At 41.6% G+C, this 20,850-nt stretch overlaps 2 protein-coding genes across 5 annotated transcripts in view; one reads left to right on the forward strand and one right to left on the reverse strand.

Moving 5' to 3' along the window:
- The first annotated feature begins 503 nt into the window (after window positions 1-503).
- LOC139776923 (uncharacterized) lies at window positions 504-14,254 on the forward strand. Its single transcript, XM_071713968.1, has 7 exons — window positions 504-777; window positions 917-1,016; window positions 1,679-1,798; window positions 2,973-3,147; window positions 3,469-3,588; window positions 11,109-12,033; window positions 14,117-14,254. Exons 1-7 carry the CDS (start codon window positions 761-763, stop codon window positions 14,157-14,159), a joined length of 1,500 nt encoding a protein of 499 aa, XP_071570069.1. The 5' UTR covers window positions 504-760; the 3' UTR covers window positions 14,160-14,254.
- The window catches only part of LOC139776922 (paired box protein Pax-6), a 354,486-nt gene continuing 347,827 nt past the window's right edge, over window positions 14,192-20,850 (reverse strand). For 2 of the 4 annotated variants that reach the window (XM_071713966.1, XM_071713965.1), the window contains 3 exons: window positions 17,937-18,229; window positions 17,435-17,745; window positions 14,192-16,225 (listed from right to left, as the gene is read on the reverse strand). In XM_071713966.1, the coding sequence (XP_071570067.1) occupies window positions 16,131-16,225; window positions 17,435-17,745; window positions 17,937-18,229 (699 nt within the window). In that variant the 3' untranslated portion in view covers window positions 14,192-16,130. Of the gene's footprint in view, window positions 16,226-17,338; window positions 17,746-17,936; window positions 18,230-20,850 lie in introns of all 4 variants that reach the window. The other 2 variants (XR_011719228.1, XM_071713967.1) reach the window with 2 other exon arrangements.

A 20,850-nucleotide genomic window follows, 5' to 3' on the forward strand; every position in this document is an offset into this window, starting at 1 on the left:
TTTAATTTAAATACAACGCGATTCGGAGAGAATCAAATAACATCCTCGGAGCCGTACACGTGGCGGCAAAAGAAAAAAGGTGTCGCCGGTGCATTTTCGAACAGGCCGCCACTGGCGACTATTGGCGACCGTGGCTGCACTTGCATTGCACCGCGCGATGCAACGATTGCAACGTCGGCGATTGGCAGCAGTGTCGACGGAACGGGAAATACGGGGAAAACGGGAAACGGGGATTGTGCGGCATCGTGGAGCAACGGGACGGGGCACGCACGACACGACACGGCACGGCACGGCACGTCGACGGGGTAAATCGACACCGACACCGTCGAGAACGAGGACGAGGGAAGGAAGGACCGAGCGGACTCGTGTTCCAGCCGAATACCGGCACGCGCGCGCACGCACGAGGCCGAAAAAAAAAAAGGGAGCGAAAACACAGACGGGGCAGAGCAAGGAGGTCACCGTGGGACTCGCTGCCGAACGTGTGTGTACGTATACACGGCGACGGCTGACACGGCGGTGTTGTACACACGAGGCCTCGCTCGCGCGAGGTAAACGCGTGGATTGTGGAAAAAAACGGCGGAGTCAGTCGCACGGCAGGGGCGAAGGGGAACGGCGGGCTTGTTGTCGCTCGCGCGACCGTTCGGTTTCAAACCGGCGAACCTCATCAGTTTAGCACCGTAACACCGACCGCATCGTCGTCGCGTCGCTAAGCCCGTTTGTGCGATTCACTCCGCCAGATTTTACCACGTATCGCACGATCATGTTCCGGACGAAATGGTAAGTCGCCTGTCCCCCCCCTTTTTTTTTTTTGCATTCGTTCACGATCGCCCGTCCGTCCGTTCGCCCGTTCGCCCGCCGATTCGACCTGCCGATCGACAAAGTTCCGAGTTTTAGAGAATCTGATTTCTGTTTGCAGCAAGGAGCACGATCACTCGTCGTTCTACAAGTTCTTACAAATGGAGCACAACCACAAGAACCTGGACTGCTACTTCTTCTATTATTCCACGTGCAAGAAGGTAAGAACGGAGGGCCCCCCTCGCGGCTCCCTTCCCCCCCGCTCCGCCCCGGCCGATTTCCGTCCGACGTTATTTCGAAAGTGCGCGACACGGGCCGTACCATATTGCTCCGGGACTCGTCGGCCTTGCCGAGGTTAGGTCGGCCATCTTGATGCCATGTTGACAGGAATTTCTCTCATAAATGTTGAGATATAAATGACACGAGTCGATCCGTTTGTCGGGATTTCCGCTCAATTTAGACGGGCACCCTCATTTACTCAATTAATTACGTATATGCGATACGGTTTTTTGAATTGGTCTATTCACAATTGACTTTATTCATCATGCGAATATCTTGCAATATATTTCATCAAAATGTGAAAGCAGATATTTAACATTCGTCGAATTGCATGGTTGCCTTGTTATCTTTGGCATATATATGATTTATGTTTATTTTAATTAGATTGAGCGATTAAAAATATATTTTGTGGTATTTGCAAGCCACGTGCATTGAATGGATAAACGACTGAAATATCTGATAATGTACGCTGGCTTCGTTAATCACGCTTGCAGTATTGACAATGTGAATTGGCACTGCAAGTCGTGCGCGTTGTTCCGCAATAATGATTGAAACGAGTTGTTGAATAAACAATTTTTACATTTTACCATTTTTATTCTCGCAGGGCGACTTTTGCCCGTACAGACACGAACCATCTGCTCTGGGTTGTGAAACCATGTGCTCATACTGGCAACAGGGAAATTGCCTTAACGAACATTGTAACTTCAGACACATGGAATTAAAGGTAAATATCATTACAATGCAAGATTGTGGCAGCAGTCCTTTCATCTTTCGTCAAGAACAGCTGCTCTTATGACTTGTTGATAATTTTTTATACGTGTACATATTATATTACAGCGAGCGATAGCTACTGATTACTTTATTGAAATATGAGTCCGAAATGGATTAATGTTGTTAATTTGTATTCTCTCGTACTCTCATGATCTTTAAGTTTCTAATTTATTTTGAATTGTGGCATATATGGGACTGAATTTGGAAGCCGAGTACGAGTCGACTGCTAAGAATTATTTATTTAGAGCAAGGCTCGGCAAACTACGATCCATGGCAAATTTCACTCACCAGCTGTTTTTGTAAACATCTCCGCATAATTATTCTAGAATTTAGTCGAAAACATTTGTTTTTTTCCCTCTCTCTTGCTATACAAGTATCTACATAATGTCCTCGATTTTGCCTCTTAGCTTGCAAAGCCTAAAATATTTACTATTTGGTCTTTCATAGAAAAAAATTGCCGACCTCTGGTTTAAAGGATTGGTACAAATCAGCAAGAGTAGATAAGTGTAGATATTCATGTGACGAAAGTAATGTATCACACGAACACCTGCGCTTATCAGTTTGTACTAATCTGTATATTCTCTAAACAAATAATTCTTAGCTGGTTTGTGATAATTCGTACGAAATATGCTAATTTACATAATGTGATAAATTTACTGTATCGCAACAACACTTGTGCTTATTGGCTTCAAATTTATACACGAGAAATAGTATTCTGCTGTTGCGTACAACGAAAACTCTCTTTTGATTATATTATATCATTGCACGAGAGAAGCATTCATCTTTCTTTTTAAGTGGCGCAAGGAGAAATTGCCATTAGCTTTTGATAGATCTTTTAAATTGTTTAGTTATTAAGTATTATATTCTATAATATAAATCGGTGGAGTTTTATTAATAAAGTGATACACTTGGCTGCTTTTTTATCTTTTTTTATTTTCTGTATTAATTATCTCGTTTGAATAAATGAACATATATGCAAGCAGTTTCTGGTTATATAAAGATTAAAACGAAATAATGTATGTCATATGCGAAATAAAAATATTCTATATATAAATCATAATGGTATTTAGTCAAGGTTATGAAATTAATTATAAGAAACATTAAATTTCAACTATTCTTATTTGCAGAAAAATCGTAAATCGATTCCTTGTTACTGGGAAACACAACCTGGAGGATGTAGAAAGCCACATTGCCCATTTATGCATACGACTCCACGCAATATTTCTAGTGACCCCATCAATCCTGTGAAGGCCGCGGAAGTAGCAACAAAATCTCCGAATCAAGAGTGGCTTAACCGTCAAGGTGGATATTGTTCTATATTATGCTAAAATTCGATCAAGATTGATAATAAAACTTATTTACTCAGTTGTAATTATTTAAAAATCTAAAAGTCTGTCGAATGCGATTATATATAAATCGTAATAACGATTTTACTTATAATTGTACTTGATGCTAATAATGAGGATTAAAGATAACGTTATTTATTTGGAATTAATGATAGGTGTAGGGTAAAAGGATAGATATATTGAATAGGATAAATATGATAATAAGGAAATGGATATCGCGCATATGGTAATATCGCGCGCATGGACAAGTATGTTTACATTTTTTTATTCCATAAAGATGACCCAAAGTATGACGGCAGCAGTACTACTGAATCGGATCAAGGTAGAGGAAACAGCGAGGCTGGAAGTTTTATTGGTAGTCCCGCCGTCGATCCTCTCATCGTCAAATTTGAAGAAGGTATGAGGCTTTACTAGCCCCCCCGTCCATCTTTCAACGTTCACTATCTTACGTCAGCCACTCTCTCTCTACCGCCTAGCTTGAACACGAATTTGAATCTCCCGAACGCGCTCAATATCCCGAAGAGCTTGACAATCCCCAACAGTCCTAACAGTCTCAACATCCCCAGTAACATCAGCGTCGCAAATAATTTAAACGTCCCACCGACGGCGAATTCGCAATCCTCTCCCTGTCATCACACGCTGTCGTATCCGCATCATCAACAAAATTTACACTCTCACTCCCCCGGGCAGTCTCTGTCGTCGATGCAAAATCAACAGAGCTCCCCTCTCCTCCAGCAAGCGCCGTACACGCCAATCCATACACAGCAAACTCCGCAGCCTCAGACCTCCCGATTTCCCTTTCCGTTCCATATAACGTCGTACAGGAGATTTTGAAATCGACGACAACTGAAAACTTTGTAGTTTATGCAACGTATGTATGATTTTCCTCGTCCATCGTAGATAGATCTAATGAGCAACTAATGCAAAAAATATTCACGCGTATAATACAGCTTACAATATCGTAAGCTGTAAAACTAATGTGATTTTTATTAAAACATGATTTATTCTATTACACATTGGTTGCTCTTATTGCGATGGTAATTTACGTACGTGTGACTTACCACACACATCATTATTTACATCCATTCGATATTCGTGTGTTGTCGCGGGAAAGAGGGATAACATGCAGTATTTATAAATCGAATTGATCGCTTTTTTAAGAATTGGCATTTTTATCGATAATCTCGCGTAATATGATCATCGAAGTACAATCGCGCATATATTAGTCGATCTTATCGATATATCTTGCACTCGTGTTATCACGAAAAATTTAGTAGTAAATATCAATTTTTGCAGGGGCTGCTATATCTAAACTTTGCCTAAATTAGCCCTCTAATCGCCTATGGCTATCTTTCTCCGGCTGCGGTGTGATCGGACTCGAATTACCAGAATGGTCTAAGTTACGAAAAACGAGGTTCAAGTGTCTCCGTCAATACGACGACATGTGCTGTAAGATCGCGAAAGCAAGAACCGTGTTAGACGAAGAAGAAGATAGCTATGGGTCTTCGCTTTACCACACCCACGCACACACAAACTTTTTGATTCATACACAGATTTTGCTCTTAGTTGCGAAAAGCTGAAATTTAAATGTTAATCGAGTATTAATAACACGACGAATAAACCTTGCTTATTTTAAGTTTGCGTCTTTGACGAGAGAGTGTTTTGTCAGCATTTAATAAGTTTGTTTTAAATATCGCTCCCAGATGCGGACTTGCATCGGATCCCTGACGTGGCCGATTTAAAGGAATATAGAATATTGTACGTAGTATAAATCGGACTAGCCGACACGTATACATCTGTTTCACTAGAGACGGAAGAGACGAAAGGAACTTGCGCATTGTTCATCGGTCACGTCCTGGGCTGAGATAAGTGCAATGGCGAAATAGTAAGAGATAATTGAAATATTTATATCTGAACCAATCAACGCATATATGCTTTCTTTGTTGTCGCATTATTATGTGTGAGATTGTAGAAGGAGTAAGAGAAAGTGGACAGCGAAAGAAAACGAAAGAAAGAAAATGAGAGAGAGAGAGAGAGAGAGAGAGAGAGAGAGAGAGAGAGAGAGAGAGAGAGAGAGAGAGAGAGAGAGAGAGAGAGAGAGAGAAAGAGAGAGAGAGAGATAGAGAGAGAGAGAGAGAAAGATAGAGAGAGATTGGGAGAGAATGCGTGAGTGACTGATTTAGCAAAGGGGTGTAGGGAGGGAGGGGGGGGATGAAAAAGAGAAAAAGAGGTTTAATAAACTAGTAATATTCGCGCGCGAATCCGTGTTTGAGGTTTAAACAGATTCCAACTGCGTCCTTAGCCTTGTGTTTTACGCGTGTACGAGTAATAATGCCTTCATATGTTTTGGCTTCTCACGTGAATTAGAGAATTTCGGGACGGCGAAAAATGGGATAACGTGATATCGCGCTTCGCACAGAGAGCCTCTATGCCCGCGCCCGGGCGATGTAATTACGCAAATTTTCGTAGGCCACGGTATAATACCCGTTGTGCACTCACGGAGACGTTAAAAGAGAATTGAAGAAAATAAATAAAGTGTAGGTTTAAAACTGTAAGTCGAGCGTGACCCTTTGACGCTCTAAGGAAAAAAAAAAATCAAGTTCAACAATTCGGCTTAGAAGCTTGCTTTCTACGTGATAATGTTAAACGCGAGGTCGTTTATCGTATATCGAATAAGAATACACAATTGTCAGGAATATACATATTATACCGATTCACGTTTTACGAGTTTCCGTATGATAATAGGATATTAACTCTTAATTGGGGCGCTGAGAACGGATATTAGGTATGTGACAGCTTGAAAAGAAGAATTTTAAGTTGAGTGCCGCCGATATCGTAGCGAGGAGTCTCAATATAAACGTTAGCTTTTATTTTTACTAAGAATGCGTTTCTTTCGCACGCTCTCAACGCCTCAATCGTTCTGATATATCGCGCATTTGATATTGTGTGGGTCTGTTAGGGCAGCACAAGGTTTAAAAAAAAAAAAGAAAAATGCTCTTATTCATCATGTTATTTATCATATTATTGATCTTGCACCGATGAAAAATTTTATAATCGAGGAAAGTATATAGCGCGGGATAAGATACGATGCGCCAGTCTTTTACAATAGTAATAAATCGCGTCACGGCCAAACGAAAGGAGGGAGGGAAGGACGCAAGAAGACGAAGTTGAGAGAGGAGAAATAACGTAAATCATTTAGCGGGGCCCCGCCGAATTTTTCCGGGTTTCCGATAGCGATTTTTTTCTTTCTTTTCCGAGTCAACGGTGCGGATGATGACACGGCCGGCCAAATGATATAAGAGGCCAGTGTCCTATCGTTATAAAACACGTGGCGAACGAGAGGGGAAAAAAGAAATTATGAGATTTTATGGGGAAATTTTGGAGATAATATTGAGTCGAGTGTGAGCGTGTAATAGGAAATAATCGGTTTGAGTGAGCATGCGGTGACAAGTGAGAGAAAGGAAAGGGAGAGAATGAGAGGGAGAGAAAGGGAGGGAGAGAAAGCGAGAGAGACTGAGAGAGAGAGAGAGAGAAGAGTGGAGACCTCAAATCTAACGCATACACATCACACGTACCGCGTATCTCCGCGCGAAATATGCGATATGCAGAATAGGAAACTAATAATTTTTCTTATGCAGCATATAATGTTTTACACATATATATTATATATATATTATATATATTTAACTGCTACACAGGGATACATATTTATGGTCGAGTGATCGTCGTCGAATGTCGGGTCGCGCGAGCTCGTCTTTCTTTTCTTTTGGAACACTCGTGCGATCGGCTTCCGCTCGCGCTCGGTTTCACCGCGCAAAATTGCGCGCATCTCGGGCCGGCAAGGATTTTGTGCCTTCGATCAGGATAGAGTCGCCAGTCCGTTTTTTACGTTCGCGTACTATAATATCAGGGTTTCTCCAAAGCGCACGAAAATGCCGGGCGACTGTCCGCAATTGTCTTACTTAGATTCGCACGTTTACGCTTTCGCGATCGGAGGAACGACGCGCGAGTCTTCCAAAGAAAGGACGGACGATCGAGCTCGATCACGAGGATCCACGAGTTACGCGTGCGAGTCTGAACGCGAGGGTCTGCGAGTTGTGCGTGCGTGAGAGAGGATCTGTACGGGAGAGGCATGGCTGCGCCGCGCGTTTGAGAGACAAGAAAAACAAAGGTAGCGACGAGCAATACGATTGCGAGAAGAGATGCAGCGGCGACGAGAGACGGAGAGAATGCGTCCGACGGACAGCGTGTGTGTGTGCATGTGTGAAAAATGCGAGCGGATGGATAGTGCGAAAAGAAAAAAAGAAGAAAATAATAGTAAAAGCGAAGGCTCGCAGCGGCGGTCCCTTCCGCTGCCCTTCGGCGAGTAGCGTCTCGAGGGACGAAATCGCGATCCGCGCGCGGCGGATCCGTCGATTACATTTAACGTCTGTGAGTCTGTCCGCAGCTATTGACCGCAATCGGGGGAAGCTGATCGGCAGGATCGAGAGATCCGGCGAGCTCTCTGCGCCTGTAAATTAAAAGCGCCACGGGCGATCGCGCGACAGCCCCCTTCGGACTTCGGAGTACGACGCTCGTTGTCCCGCTCGGACGCGAGACGCCCCGTTCCCCCGTGTGCCGCCGGACCTTCGGCGGACTTCCGCTTCAGGAAGGCGCGTCTGCGCGTCCGAGGTGAAAGACAACATATACCACACACAAAAAAAAAAGATAGATCAGAGAATATTATATACATATATATTACATATTATATATATATATAAATATGTTACACGCGAAGGAGGGAGACGGTCGCGTGTGACGCGACCCCTCCGCCCCCCGATCTACGTTTCTGTAAGATCATTGTTTCTAGCGATTTGTTAATTTTCATTTCTGTCTAACGACGAATTATGGAGAGCGCAAAGAAGCGATCTTATAAGTGCGGGTGCGTACCTCGCCTCGCCGACGCTCTCGCATTCGACGCATTTCGGCGGAGGATCGTCTCGCGGGGCCCGCGCGATAAATCTCTTTTTAACAGAAAATTTACAGATAGATCGCGACAAATTCGCGGGCGGTTTTGCCACGGCGGAGAATCGCCGGAATGCGGGATGCGTCGGGGCGGCGAACGCGAGCGAGTGAGAGCGCGGCCCTTCTCGACCGCCCTTTCCTCCCGATCTTTGCTTTCCCTCGTTGTCCTTCCTCCCCCGTCCCCCTTCTCCACCCCCTTCTCCTTCCCATCGACGACGTTCCTCCGACATGAATCCGAACGACCGTCCCCCGATTTTTACCCTTTTACCTGTGCCCTTTCCCTCCCTCCCAAGCTTCTCTTGCGATATCACCTCGCGACGTCGCGAGCTGCTCTCTTTTTTTTTTCCCTCGGCCGTGCGCGCGACCGAAGCCTCGCTTCCTTACGTTCTCTCGTTATGTCTTCTCGTTGATTCTCTTTTCAGTTCTCCCTTTTATTTCATTCCTTTTTTTTTTGGAGTTATCTTTACCCTTTTCCCTCAACGCGTTTTGCTCCCGTGCGCGGCCTCGGTCGCGTCGCGATCAATCAACGCGACAAACTACGGAGTACGTACTCGTGAGTAACAGAGTCGACGTAACGACATTTGAGGACGGCGTTCCGCGAAAGCGCGCCTCCCGGCGCCCCCGAGTCCGATCCGTTCGGGAAATCGTCGATCTGTCTCGTGGACGAGAAACAGACGTCCGCAGCGCGGACGAGACTCTCGGGAGCTCGTCGAGGATGATTCCGGGGCACCGGCGAGGAGAACTCGGGGATGGGACCGGCACGGCGGCGACGAGGAGGACGTCCGCGATCGTCGTTACGTCGACTCGAAACGACAGCGCGGAAACGCGCATACGTTCTGCTTCTCTTGTCTCGAGCGCGAACGATTAAGAAAAAAGAGAGAGAGAGAGAAAGAGAGAGAGAGAGAGAGAGATTTAAAAAGAAAAAAATAAAATAAACGAAAGAGCCTTTTTTCTCGGCCGACCGTGGACGGCGAGAAAGATTGATTATATGCTAAAGAGTAAGCGATGCGCAATTTAACTATAACGAATTGATGTAAGCGAATGGAAAAAAAATCAATACTTTTCATTGAGATGATATCTGGATTTCAATAAACTTGATACCTCGAAACCAGCCGGACAATTTACCCGGAGAGCGAGCGGTGTTACCGGTATCGCGGCGGCGAGAAAACCCTGGTGGAAAAATGTCTCGGAATTTTTCACATTATTAATTAGAATTTTTATAAAATCTTTTTCAGGCTTTCTCAGAATGCTCGGAATTTTTCAAATTTTTTTGTACGAATTGGAATTTTTCAGAAAAACAAAAGTAAGAATAAAATATTTCAGATTTTTCCCGCCAACATATTTTTGTAATTATCTGAATAAGTATAAGAAAATCTGTGCAATTTATCAGAAATTTTCATACATACAGATACTGAAAATCCTCATTCAATTATTTCTGAAAGTATCTGAGAAATTATATATATTTTTTCAGAATTTTTCATAAGTCTCAATTCTTACAAAATTTCTGAGGAAGTGTGAATTTTCTCACCAGGGAACCTCCTCGCCACCGGCGCTTACCGGCGACGCTCTTCTCTTTGGGGTTTCTCATTTCACTTCTTCTCACCGATTTTCTTCCACTATTAACCAGCTCCGCCGATTATTTTCGGGGAACGCGTTCACTCCGTTTTATACAATTTTTACGGATCGCGGCGACCGATCCCGAGACCATCGCCGATCTCGTTCTTCTAGATCAAGAGCATCCGAGACGATCCGAGAGAGCACGGACTTGTTATGTAAATCATTGTACAAGTAAGTATTATACTGTAACTGTGCTCGAAGTGCGAACCAAGTCCCGAGTGTGCATTGATGTTGAAAGACCCCGGCGTTTCGCGCAACCTCGAGGCAGCGAAGAGATTTGTGGAGGAACCGGTCTTAAACTGATAGACATAAAAATAAAGGAAAAATGGTATCTTGAAAGATATGTGTGTATGAGAGAGAAAACGAGAGCGAGAACAAATAATAGTCACGAGACAACTATCAGCTGATGTAGTTTAGACGTAGATATGTGTGTGTATGCGTAAGGATATATATTTTTATTTTTCTTTTTATTCGCAAGACGTGGATGATTGCCGCTTTGCAAGACGGAGATGAGAAACATGGATTGACTATACGTGACTATTAGTGCATAAAATGGATTATCGATTGATATCACGGATAATAGGAAAAGAGTACTGTAGGAACGTTTCTACTATCGGGTACGACTGCGTCAAGAAAAGAGAATGTTATTGCGCGGAAATAGAAGCTTGATGTTACGGCGAGTTGACCGGATGAATAAGGAATTTGTGGACATAGTAAGTAAAGATACACGAAACGAGAAGAAGTTCGAAAATCTGAGTTTAAAATCAAGACCGGAAGAGAGACACGACCGAGATAACGACCAGCGAGGCTCGGCCTGGAAATTAGACACGACCTCGGAAAGAGACATCGATTATGAAAGCTGCGCCTGAGTCTTGCCCCCCTGAGAAATTCCTCAGAGCGTGCGCGCGTTTATTATAAACGCGGGATTATTCGGAGAGTACCTCAACAGTTGCGATTGACTGCAAGGAAAATCCGAGACACACGATATAGATCTCAACTTGACTATTCTAATTTTCCCGTTTGCACGAAGTAAGATTAAATCCAATAATTTCTGGAAAATGTCACGAGTCGGATGAGTGATAGAAACAGATTATCGAAATCGTAATCGACAGATAATCTGATGCTGTAAAATATGTACATATATATTGTATATATATATATAGAGAGAGAGAGAGAGGGAGAGAGAGAGAGAGAGAGAGAGAGCGGTTGCGTAATAATAACCATCATCCAAGTGACATCTTCACCGACTATTCGAAACGGTTATTTGACCCATCATTCTTCGTATGTTTCTTCCAGAATCCGATAACGAAAGCGCACCGTCGCCGGTAAAATCGCAGCCCAAGGTACCGTATTGCAAGACCTACGAGCAGATGAGACTTGAAGAGATCCAGGCGGAGAGCGCGGCTTATTACTCGTATGAAGCCGGTAACGACGATGGACTTTATCAGAGACAAATGGGCAAATCCAAGACAGCTGGATCTACTAGGTGGGTCAGCCCATCGAGAGTCAAGAAAGACGAACCGGCAAAGGAATTGAGCTTCAAGGTGTTGAGCCTGGAAGAGATTCGACAACGAAAGAAGGAGAAGGAGCTTCAAGCCGTTCAAGCAATGACGGATCCAACGTCCGTCTCGGAGCCTTCTCCATCGCCGAAGGCTGAGGCGAAGGGGATAAAAAGGCGCTCGATCGATGAGCAATGCGATAAAGAGAGTGTCAGTCCGACGAAGAAGTGCAAGGTCAGCTCCGAGTTCGTTGGGGATAGCGAACCCGTTGTCAAGGTGCGACCGGTGAAACTGCGAAGGTCCCTGAAGAGCGCTTCGAAGGAAACCGAAACGCAACCATGTGGAGACGCGACCGTGAACGAAGATGGGGCGACGGACAGTCGGGACGACCAGACCTTTTGTCGTGAGAGGCGAGAAAGCCACGGCGATGAGACGTCCTGCCGCGAGAGGCTAGAGAGCCATGGCGACGAGTCGGTTAACGCGAACAGGAGGGTCGATGTGGAGATTAGGCTGTGCGACAGCAGCACGAACGAAGAGAAAACTCAGACGCAACCGGAACAAACGGTGGAAGACAGGAAGTCGGTTGCCACGTACACGACAGATGATATCATGAACACCGCTTTATTGGACGTCACTCAGCCATATACGCAAACCGACGAGGAGTACCTGAGGCTGGATACATCGTCCGACGATATTATGCGGGATATCGAGGATTTGCTCAAGTAGAAAAGCATTTCTTTGTCTTTCGCTTTCGTATTCTTCTTTTTAATCTTAATCACAGAGCACGTGAAAGATTGCAATCATGAGTAAAGAAAATAAGTAAAACTTATGATATTTTACGTTTGGTTATACACGTATAACCAAAGTAAAATTTAGTAATTGATACGGAGTGATACGGCTTCTCTTGTGCGTTTCGAGAATAAGATATGCATAAGAGATTTTTAAAAATACGTCTATACATAACAATAAAATAGCAGCACGAACTCCTCTCAATATTTACACTCGACATCATGTACGCTTTCGCGTATGAGAATTTAAGCCGGATCGAACACGTATCTATTGTACATATATATATATATAATTTTTTTTAGTTCCGAAAACATTTCTTTTTCGTATTAAATTACAATAACTATAATAATATTATACAAGGTGCGTGCGAAATCGTAGTACAAGCGAGAACAAGGTGATTTCTCGTGCTAAAATAACTCGAAATTGTAGAACAATTTTTTTTCTCGTACGAGGCTTTATTTTCGAGATAAACAATTTTAAAAATCTATCAAGTACACATGCACGTGACTATGTCTCGACTAACGGATCTTGCTATAGACTATTTCTGTTTGTGTTTATGTTGTGGATATCGGCAATGTTGTTATTTGTTTCCTGTCACTCCTAGGCTGCGTTCGAAAACGTCATCCGAGTGCACACGAGTATACTCCCTTCTCTTTCTATCTCAGCGAGTTAGAAGGAGAAGGGAGTATACCCGGGTGACGTTTCCGAACGCAGCCCTATTATCTTGCTTAAGGGGATCCTGGAGTGACAGCGACAAGGCATAATCGGTCTAAGCAATATCTTTGAATTGGCTGAACAGAATGGAAAATCCTTTTACACGATTAAAGTACGCACAAAAATGTAGAGGGCTGTACATGATTTTTTCTGATAAACTAAAAAAAAATTTATTTTTATAAATATTGTCTTCACCTGACGACAATATTTGCTTTATACAAAAATTCTGCAGTTTTTCTATAGAAAATAGTGATGCAGCCCTCTACAAAAAACTGTCAGGAATAATATCGTGCAATTAGAAGTAAGATTTGAAGCCTAAAAAAAAAGATATTACTTAGACCAGTGGAAGATGCAAGGTTAGGTGCTATCCTTGTCTATATCCTTGTCTATACAAGGACAGATATAGTCGGTGAGCACTTCTTTATCGACGCTGATCGAGTTCGCCTGCGGCTCCAGCATCCCCTTAACTATGAGTTTCTGCCAAGTTTTCGCAACGGCGAGGTACAGCAATCGAAAATATACTGATATGATATATGATTCTTGCTTTAAGAGCCTGTGGCGGTAACGCATCCGCTGTAGCTTGCTACTACAGACAAAATTATTCAAATTGTCGACACCTGATAGACGAGTGATATAAAGAGTGGAGAAAATGCTCGCTGAAAGTGGCTCGTTTATTTCACTCCAAACTTATAAGCTTATAAGATTTTCAAAATTGTTTATTTCGAAGCTTTGTACGAAATAAATTATTCTACAATTTCGACTTATTTTGGCATGAGAAATCACCTTGTTCTCGCTTGTATTACGATTTTGCGCGTACCCTGTATAATGTATAATATAAATAATATTATATATATATTATATACATATACATTACATATATTATATTATATATAATAATATTATAATTATTGCAATTTGATATTATATAAAATATATAAGTTATAATAATTATAACTTATATGATCATAATCTGAAACTTATATATAATTACGATATTGTTATATAATAATTATGTAAATGATATAACAATATATTATTACATAGAATTATATAATGATATTACATGTGTACTGTTGCAATTTATAATATTAATATTATTCGCTGGCTCAACCCTCGGATTACTCCTGCTACTTAATAGTCTTCTGATATCTTAGTCTTAAAGGCATAATTCTGTAGATGGGCACAGAGAAATAATTAAATGTGCGTAATTTTGTATAGTCCATATGTTAGCTGCTTTTATTAACTTATTTACAATTCTGTCGTCTAGCATTGATTCGAACTTATCCATGAGTGTTCTTTCAGAAGAAATCCAGGGTTAAACGCGCCGGCAGATCGCAATGGATGATTTTAGTGAGGATTTAGAGAATACAACATGTCTTCGAGTGTAAATTAATTATTAAGTTGAAATAAATATACAATTGTTACATTTGCAAGGTAAAACGATGGTCTCTTTCCTTTTGCATCCCGCTTTCCATTATTCCCTACGAGTGATTCGATTTGGACGACAATGCGGGAGGGGTAAGTACAAATATGAGTTATCGGATCGAGAGAGAGAGAGAGAGAGAGAGAGAGAGAGAAAGAGATGAACACGTTCGGGAAGGAGCTGCGCTTGATTTCTAATAGGAAACCGCACACGATCGTTATACTTGGTTGCCTGACAAATCGGCATTAGAACGCATGTGGCTAGTTCACTTTCCATAATCAAGATTTGATATTTATATCAGGAGAGCGATCGCTACGCGTCGAAATCTCGCGTAAATAAACTAGCTCTCCAATTAGAAAACAAGCATTGAGAAAACTCTCGATTAAATGCACACACTATTTATTTAGAACGCATACGTTTAACATTCTTGGCCTAAGGGAAATCACAATTGGCATGTTCGGTCCTTCTTTCTTTCTTTTTTCTCGAACCTCGCACCGAATATAAATTACAAATTGGTTTTATCAAGTTATTTAGAGAATTAGAGTCAATTATATATATATATAATTATATATACATATATATATATTATATATAATTTATATATATATATATATATAAATGACTGTCGGTATTCTCTCCTTATGATGTACACACAACAAACTCACGTTTACTATCTCTTGGCGCCCTCGTTTCACGAGTATAAATAATAACGTAATACCGACTTAAAAACTATTTCATTTCCTCTCTTCCTGCCTATAGAAGTTACATCTACGAAACGTTGCGAATAAAAATTCTCCTCGGGAGCAATTCTCATCCTCTTCAATCTTCACGCTAATTATTTTTACACGAGTTGCACATTGCCGACGATTTTATTTCTTTCTCCTTTGTTTTTTTTTCGTTCTACCACGTCTCACCTTGCCCGGTTCTATCTCAAAGATGTCTCGGCTCGGAGGTATAATTGTACGAATTAAAAGGAGCTTACAATGGTGTGCATATGCGGACGATGCTTTGAGAGATTTTTCACCTTGCCGATCATTCGTGTATTATGTTATAAAACCACGGATTGTCACTGATTGGCGTATTAATACGTCTAACAACGATTGTGTGTTCCTATGATTATATTCTGACACGACATCGAAATAAAGAGGAAAGGGGTGTCTCTTCGCACATCACGATACCAAACACGTTAGCGAAAGTGCGGGAAAGCAGCAATTAGTCGTTCGTCTATGATAACAATGGAGGAGACATGATCGGGAAAGTGTCGCAATCGCAAATAGTAGATATCTTTTTTTTTCTTTTAGCACACGGGACACGGAAATTCGATTTGACGGCGGTAAAGATTCACGATTATACACACGTCTTGTATTGCAATTAGACTACACCGTGGATTTGTCGTCAGTTTACACAAACAGAGTCGCGATAGAGCCATTCGGTTAAGAATTAAGTTCCTCGCCCGTGTCGGAGGTCACGGAACGAACTTCTGAGATCTTCGTGCCACGGATGATCTTCGTCGCGGTAAACGCCAGCGAATTCGCGGCGACGTTTCCTCTAAATTTCCCGAAACGATGCACTCGCCTAACAAAAAAATAAAAATAAAAAAATTTAAAGAAACAATGAGAGTAGCGGGCGCGAATATACGGACAGATCAAACTTGTTTTTCACCCCGGAACTTTGGCTTGAACGAAACGTACGGGTACGACAGCCCATTCTTTGATTTATACTACGGAACAGTCGCACGCATGATCGACCCTAAACGCGCGGATTTCCAGAGACTTTGCGTTCCACGATCACGGAACCGCGTGTCGTTTTCCCGTATACGACACGGACCGTAAGCTAGGGAGACGAAGAAGCTCAGGTCTACGGAGACGAGGTCGATATCGACGACCACCACGGTCACTGCAGCCTCGGTGACCAATATTGCGCCGCCATGTCGGGTGCCGGTTGACCTGGTACCGCGATCGGCACACTCACGCCAGGGGATATTAGACCTGCAAGAGAAACCATAGCATTCCGTTTAATTTTATAGACGTGGAAACATTTCACGTAAGAATTACATGCGAGTCCTCTCAATGAAAATTTAATCTCGCAACCGATTTATTATAGTTTATTAACATCCTAGACAGTCAAACCTGTCGAAAGTAGATCTTGTCAAGTATCTGCTACAAATTTTGTCGGCCGAAAGACTACAGATTTGATGCCGGTTCTGATATATTATTACATGATGTCGGCAGAACGTCAATATAACAAAGTCTGCTAACATAATCAGACAGCAGATTGGCGGCAAAGATCAGAGCTTGCAGAAACTGCCCAGGGTCTGCGCGGTTTCCGCTGTCAATCTGCTGTCTGATTATGTTAGCAGACTCCTGGCAGAACATAGTTGAATGCGAACGCAGTTGATGTTGGTCTACTGACACGTTTTGATCAAATCTGTTGCCAATCTGCCGACAGACTGCTGTCATTTTGCTTACTAGGACAGTATACATCCGATCGCTAGATATATTGAAGAGTGAATGACAGTCACATGAATATTTTTATAAAAATCTCGATTCATTTTTTTGTATTGTACTTTTTTCATACCTGATAAAATATTATTTCACCGTTCCCGATTAAGAGATAAATAATAGCACAAAAAGCGAAATTATTTTTATAAAAATCTCAATGTTTTTTTGTAGGTGTCATATATTGTATGTGTATATTGTGTATGTTGTTTTTTTTCGTATTTGTTAGAATATTATTTCATCATTTTATCGTTATTAAGATATAGTAACACAAGAATGAGATAGAGAGGGATAGTAATGGCAGATTGAGCAATGGCATAGATTTGCAAGACATGCACGACGCCTCGCCAACATGAAATCCACATTGATCTACTAATACCTACAATCCGCTAGCTATCGAATAGAAACAAAAACATTCAGGCGGCTAATGTAGGCGAGATGCAGGCGAGTAATATACGGACATGAAGCTAGATCACATTTGTACTGGATGTTCATAAGGCGCAAAGGGGGAGGAAGGACGATCGGAGGATGTCCCCGTCCGATCGGGGACGGGACACATTGGGGGAGAACGAAGGGGCGACAGAAGCGTGTATAATCCATTACCGGCGGCCTCGATAGCGTGTTATCCATGGTAGCCGTAGTAGTAGTCCATCGGCTAGAGTGCAAGCAGCGAATGCAGTGAGTGCGGTAGACACTCACCGGTCGAGCTGGCGTTCTGATTGTACTGATTGAGGCTCGCCGCGTGGTAGGGCTGCGTGGGGCTGCAGGTCGGCCTGGCGCCGTACCCTAGGTGAAGGGGCTCGTAGCTCGGCGGTCTCGCGACCCCGCACGAGTAGCCGTTGTCCCGTTGCTGGAGGCACGCGCCCGGGCTCGGTCCGACGGTCATGCCCACGGTCATGCCCATCGGGCTCATGCCGCTCCCGGCGGACAGCGAGGACATGCTGCTCGTCGTGTGCTGATTCTGCTGGCTGGCGCCCGACATCGTGAAGCTCGGCATCGACGTCATTGGGCTGCAACACGCAGCGAGATGATTTCGTCAATAAGTCTTTTAAATAAGCGAACGTTTTTAAATAAAGTGGAATCGTAAGACTAATCATCAAACAACTGATTGAATCGCGGAGCCAAGCACTGGATTAGCATCCAGTTCGCATAGCTTAGCTTTTTCACAGAGTCGATCAACTTGGCGCCTTTGCGTTCTCACCTGTACGAGTCGGGCATACTGGGTATTCCGGGATACACAGCGGTGGGCGCGAATCCATGATGTATTCTGGGGGGTGAGGGTGGTGCCTGTGGAGGCGGCTGGCCCCCGAGTATCCCCGAGGGTGGCGGCGGCGTCGGGTGGCCAGCACCTACCAAACTCACGCCGGCAGTGTGTTGCTGCTGCTGTTGCTGCTGTTGTTGCTGCTGCTGCGGCGGCGGTGGCGGATTATCCCTCCGTTGCGTGCGCAATTTCTCCTCGCGCCGCCACTTGGCCCGCCGATTCGAAAACCAGACCTGAGTTAGTGAACGAGAAGACAGACGAAGATACAGGTCAATCGCTAGGCTACGGATAAATTTCGTATCGGCTGACAGTCGTGGATAAAACGGTTCGTCACTAAAACGCACGCGTTACCCCCTGCGAAAATACCTTGATCATGTAATGTCGAATATATGCTAATTAAACGTCACCAATCTTCGTGATTTTCGATCTTGGTGTTCGTAATAAAATAATATAGACCTGTATATATGTATGTGCGTGAAACGATATAGAATCAAATGTCGACGCTGGTTTCAATAAGAACGATAAGATATCGATTATTATAGTTAGAAATAAATAAATTGGAATAATAAAACTACAGCTATATATATTATAAGAAACACCGTTTTCTTTCAGAAGCTGTCAACCGCTCTTCTTACACAGCAATGATCACAAGTTGCAATCTTGCAATTAGCGTTTTAAGAATGAAAAAATACAGCGGATTTTCACACTAAATTAGAATAAATAGCGAAAATAAATCGTTGGTAAAGTGTATAAAAAATTCAACATGCTTTGCAATTCAGGGAACAATGACTAATTTAAAATCCAAATAGGATAATCGAGACCTTCGCGTAATTTATGACTGTAATGATAAATAGACTCTAATGATCTTTTAATAATAACATTCATAGCTATGATATTTTAATGATGCACTGGAGACCATTGAATGAATATGATCTTCATTATATCTTGATACATTTTAGTCGTTAATTTTCTTGAAAATCGTACTATCCTTATCGTTTATCCGACAATCTTGACACTACACTCAGAAGAGGTATAGTCCCCAGCAAATATACTGTAATATATAATATCTCTGAAATTTTAAATGTCAGCAATTAAGTTTACAAACCACGAGAACGAAAGTGGAGTGCTGAGAATTATTAAAATATAATCACGGCAACAAATGTATCGTTAAATATTAACATTATTTCATTAGTTGTATGTAACTGTTAAATAGTAATGTGAAATAGTAGAATAACTACAATATATAATTATATAGACTTCATATAGCAACTTATGATAAATATATTCTTTCGGTTCAACATTTTTCTGGAACCATCCGTTATGCCATAACTCTACACAACACACTTTTCGTATAAATAATATATTTTTTGTGAATTTATTTTATATATTACTTCTTTTTTATACTATGTTCTCATCCTGTTTATTACAAATTATTAACGTTACTATGTTTCTTTAATAATGATAGCCCATGACATTTTCTTTAATAGTAATATATTTTTTGTTTATTAAACTTATTTAATATTATAATTTTTTTATAACTATAATTCTCATCATATTTACTACAAATGATTGATGTTACTGTTTTAGGCCAGTCATATTAGACATCGAACCTTCCAATTACTCTTTTCAGGTTGCAACCACCATGAATCGCTTTGATTTAAGGTGCTGTAAGTGGGATTAATTTTGCTTCGCATAATTAATGCGCATTAAAAAGTTATTAACAATATTATCAACAAAAAACGCGATTTTTTTTATTTTTTCTCAAATATCTCGAAAACTAAGCAAGATAGGGTAACTAACTATACATACCTTTTTTGTAGAGCGTAAAATTATCTACAATAATGATCTGAACAACATTTATCTTCAAGTCAGTGGTTTAGCTTGCACGCGCCGTCAAAGTCCAAGACTCGGATCCCGAAAACCCTCGATTTCATCGTTTTTTTGATGTTGCGTCGGTGATTTTTTTCCGTTATTTAAAATGGAATTAAAAATTCCCAAAAAATCACACATCATCTGAGAACTACAAAGAATACTTTTCAGGGTGTAACCGATTTTTTAGACTCTTTTTCTTTAGTTTGTAGCTATGTAAGCAAAAAATTTTGATTTTTTGGACTACTCTTAGTTTTTCGCTGTTTTCAGGCCTTAGAATTTATTTGAGACGAATTTTATCATATGCATCTTGTTGTGGACGAAATTTGCAACAAAAAAGGACCCTTGTATTTTTTTCGTACGACAAACGCTGATTTTTTTATTGACGCACAAAATTAAGCGTTATCCGACCTATGCGCAATATTAGATAACTTTGCGCGTCAATAAAAAAATCAGCGTTCGTCGTACGAAAAAAATACAAGGGTCCTTTTTTGTTGCAAATTTCGTCCACAACAAGATGCATACGATAAAATTCGTCTCAAATAAATTCTAAGGTCTGAAAACAGCGAAAAACTAAGAGTAGTCCAAAAAATCAAAATTTTTTGCTTACATAGCTACAAACTGAAGAAAAAGGGTCTAAAAAATCGGTTATACCCTGAAAAGTATTCTTTTGTAGTTCTCAGATGATGTGTGATTTTTTGGGAATTTTTAATTCCATTTTAAATGACTGAAAAAAATCACCGACGCAACATCAAAAAAACGATGAAGTCGAGGGTTTTCGAGATCCGAGTCTCGGACTTTGACGGCGCGTGCAAGCTAAACGACTGACTTGACGATAAATGTTGTTCAGATCATTATTGTAGATAATTTTACGCTCTACAAAAAAGGTATGTATAGTTAGTTACCCTATCTTGCTTAGTTTTCGAGATATTTGAGAAAAAATAAAAAAAATCGCGTTTTTTGTTGATAATATTGTTAATAACTT

The sequence above is a fragment of the Temnothorax nylanderi genome, unplaced genomic scaffold (genome assembly GCF_030848795.1).
Source record: "Temnothorax nylanderi isolate EJ_2023f unplaced genomic scaffold, tnyl_v1.0 TNYL_tig0132_pilon, whole genome shotgun sequence".
Classification (NCBI taxonomy): Eukaryota; Metazoa; Arthropoda; class Insecta; order Hymenoptera; family Formicidae; genus Temnothorax; species Temnothorax nylanderi.

Bases quoted from the DNA above. Each gene is read 5' to 3' on its own strand.
- LOC139776923 (XM_071713968.1), top strand. The intron at 1,799-2,972 runs GTAAATATCATT...TCTTATTTGCAG, and splicing joins TCAGACACATGGAATTAAAG to AAAAATCGTAAATCGATTCC. The intron at 3,148-3,468 runs GTGGATATTGTT...TATTCCATAAAG, and splicing joins AGAGTGGCTTAACCGTCAAG to ATGACCCAAAGTATGACGGC.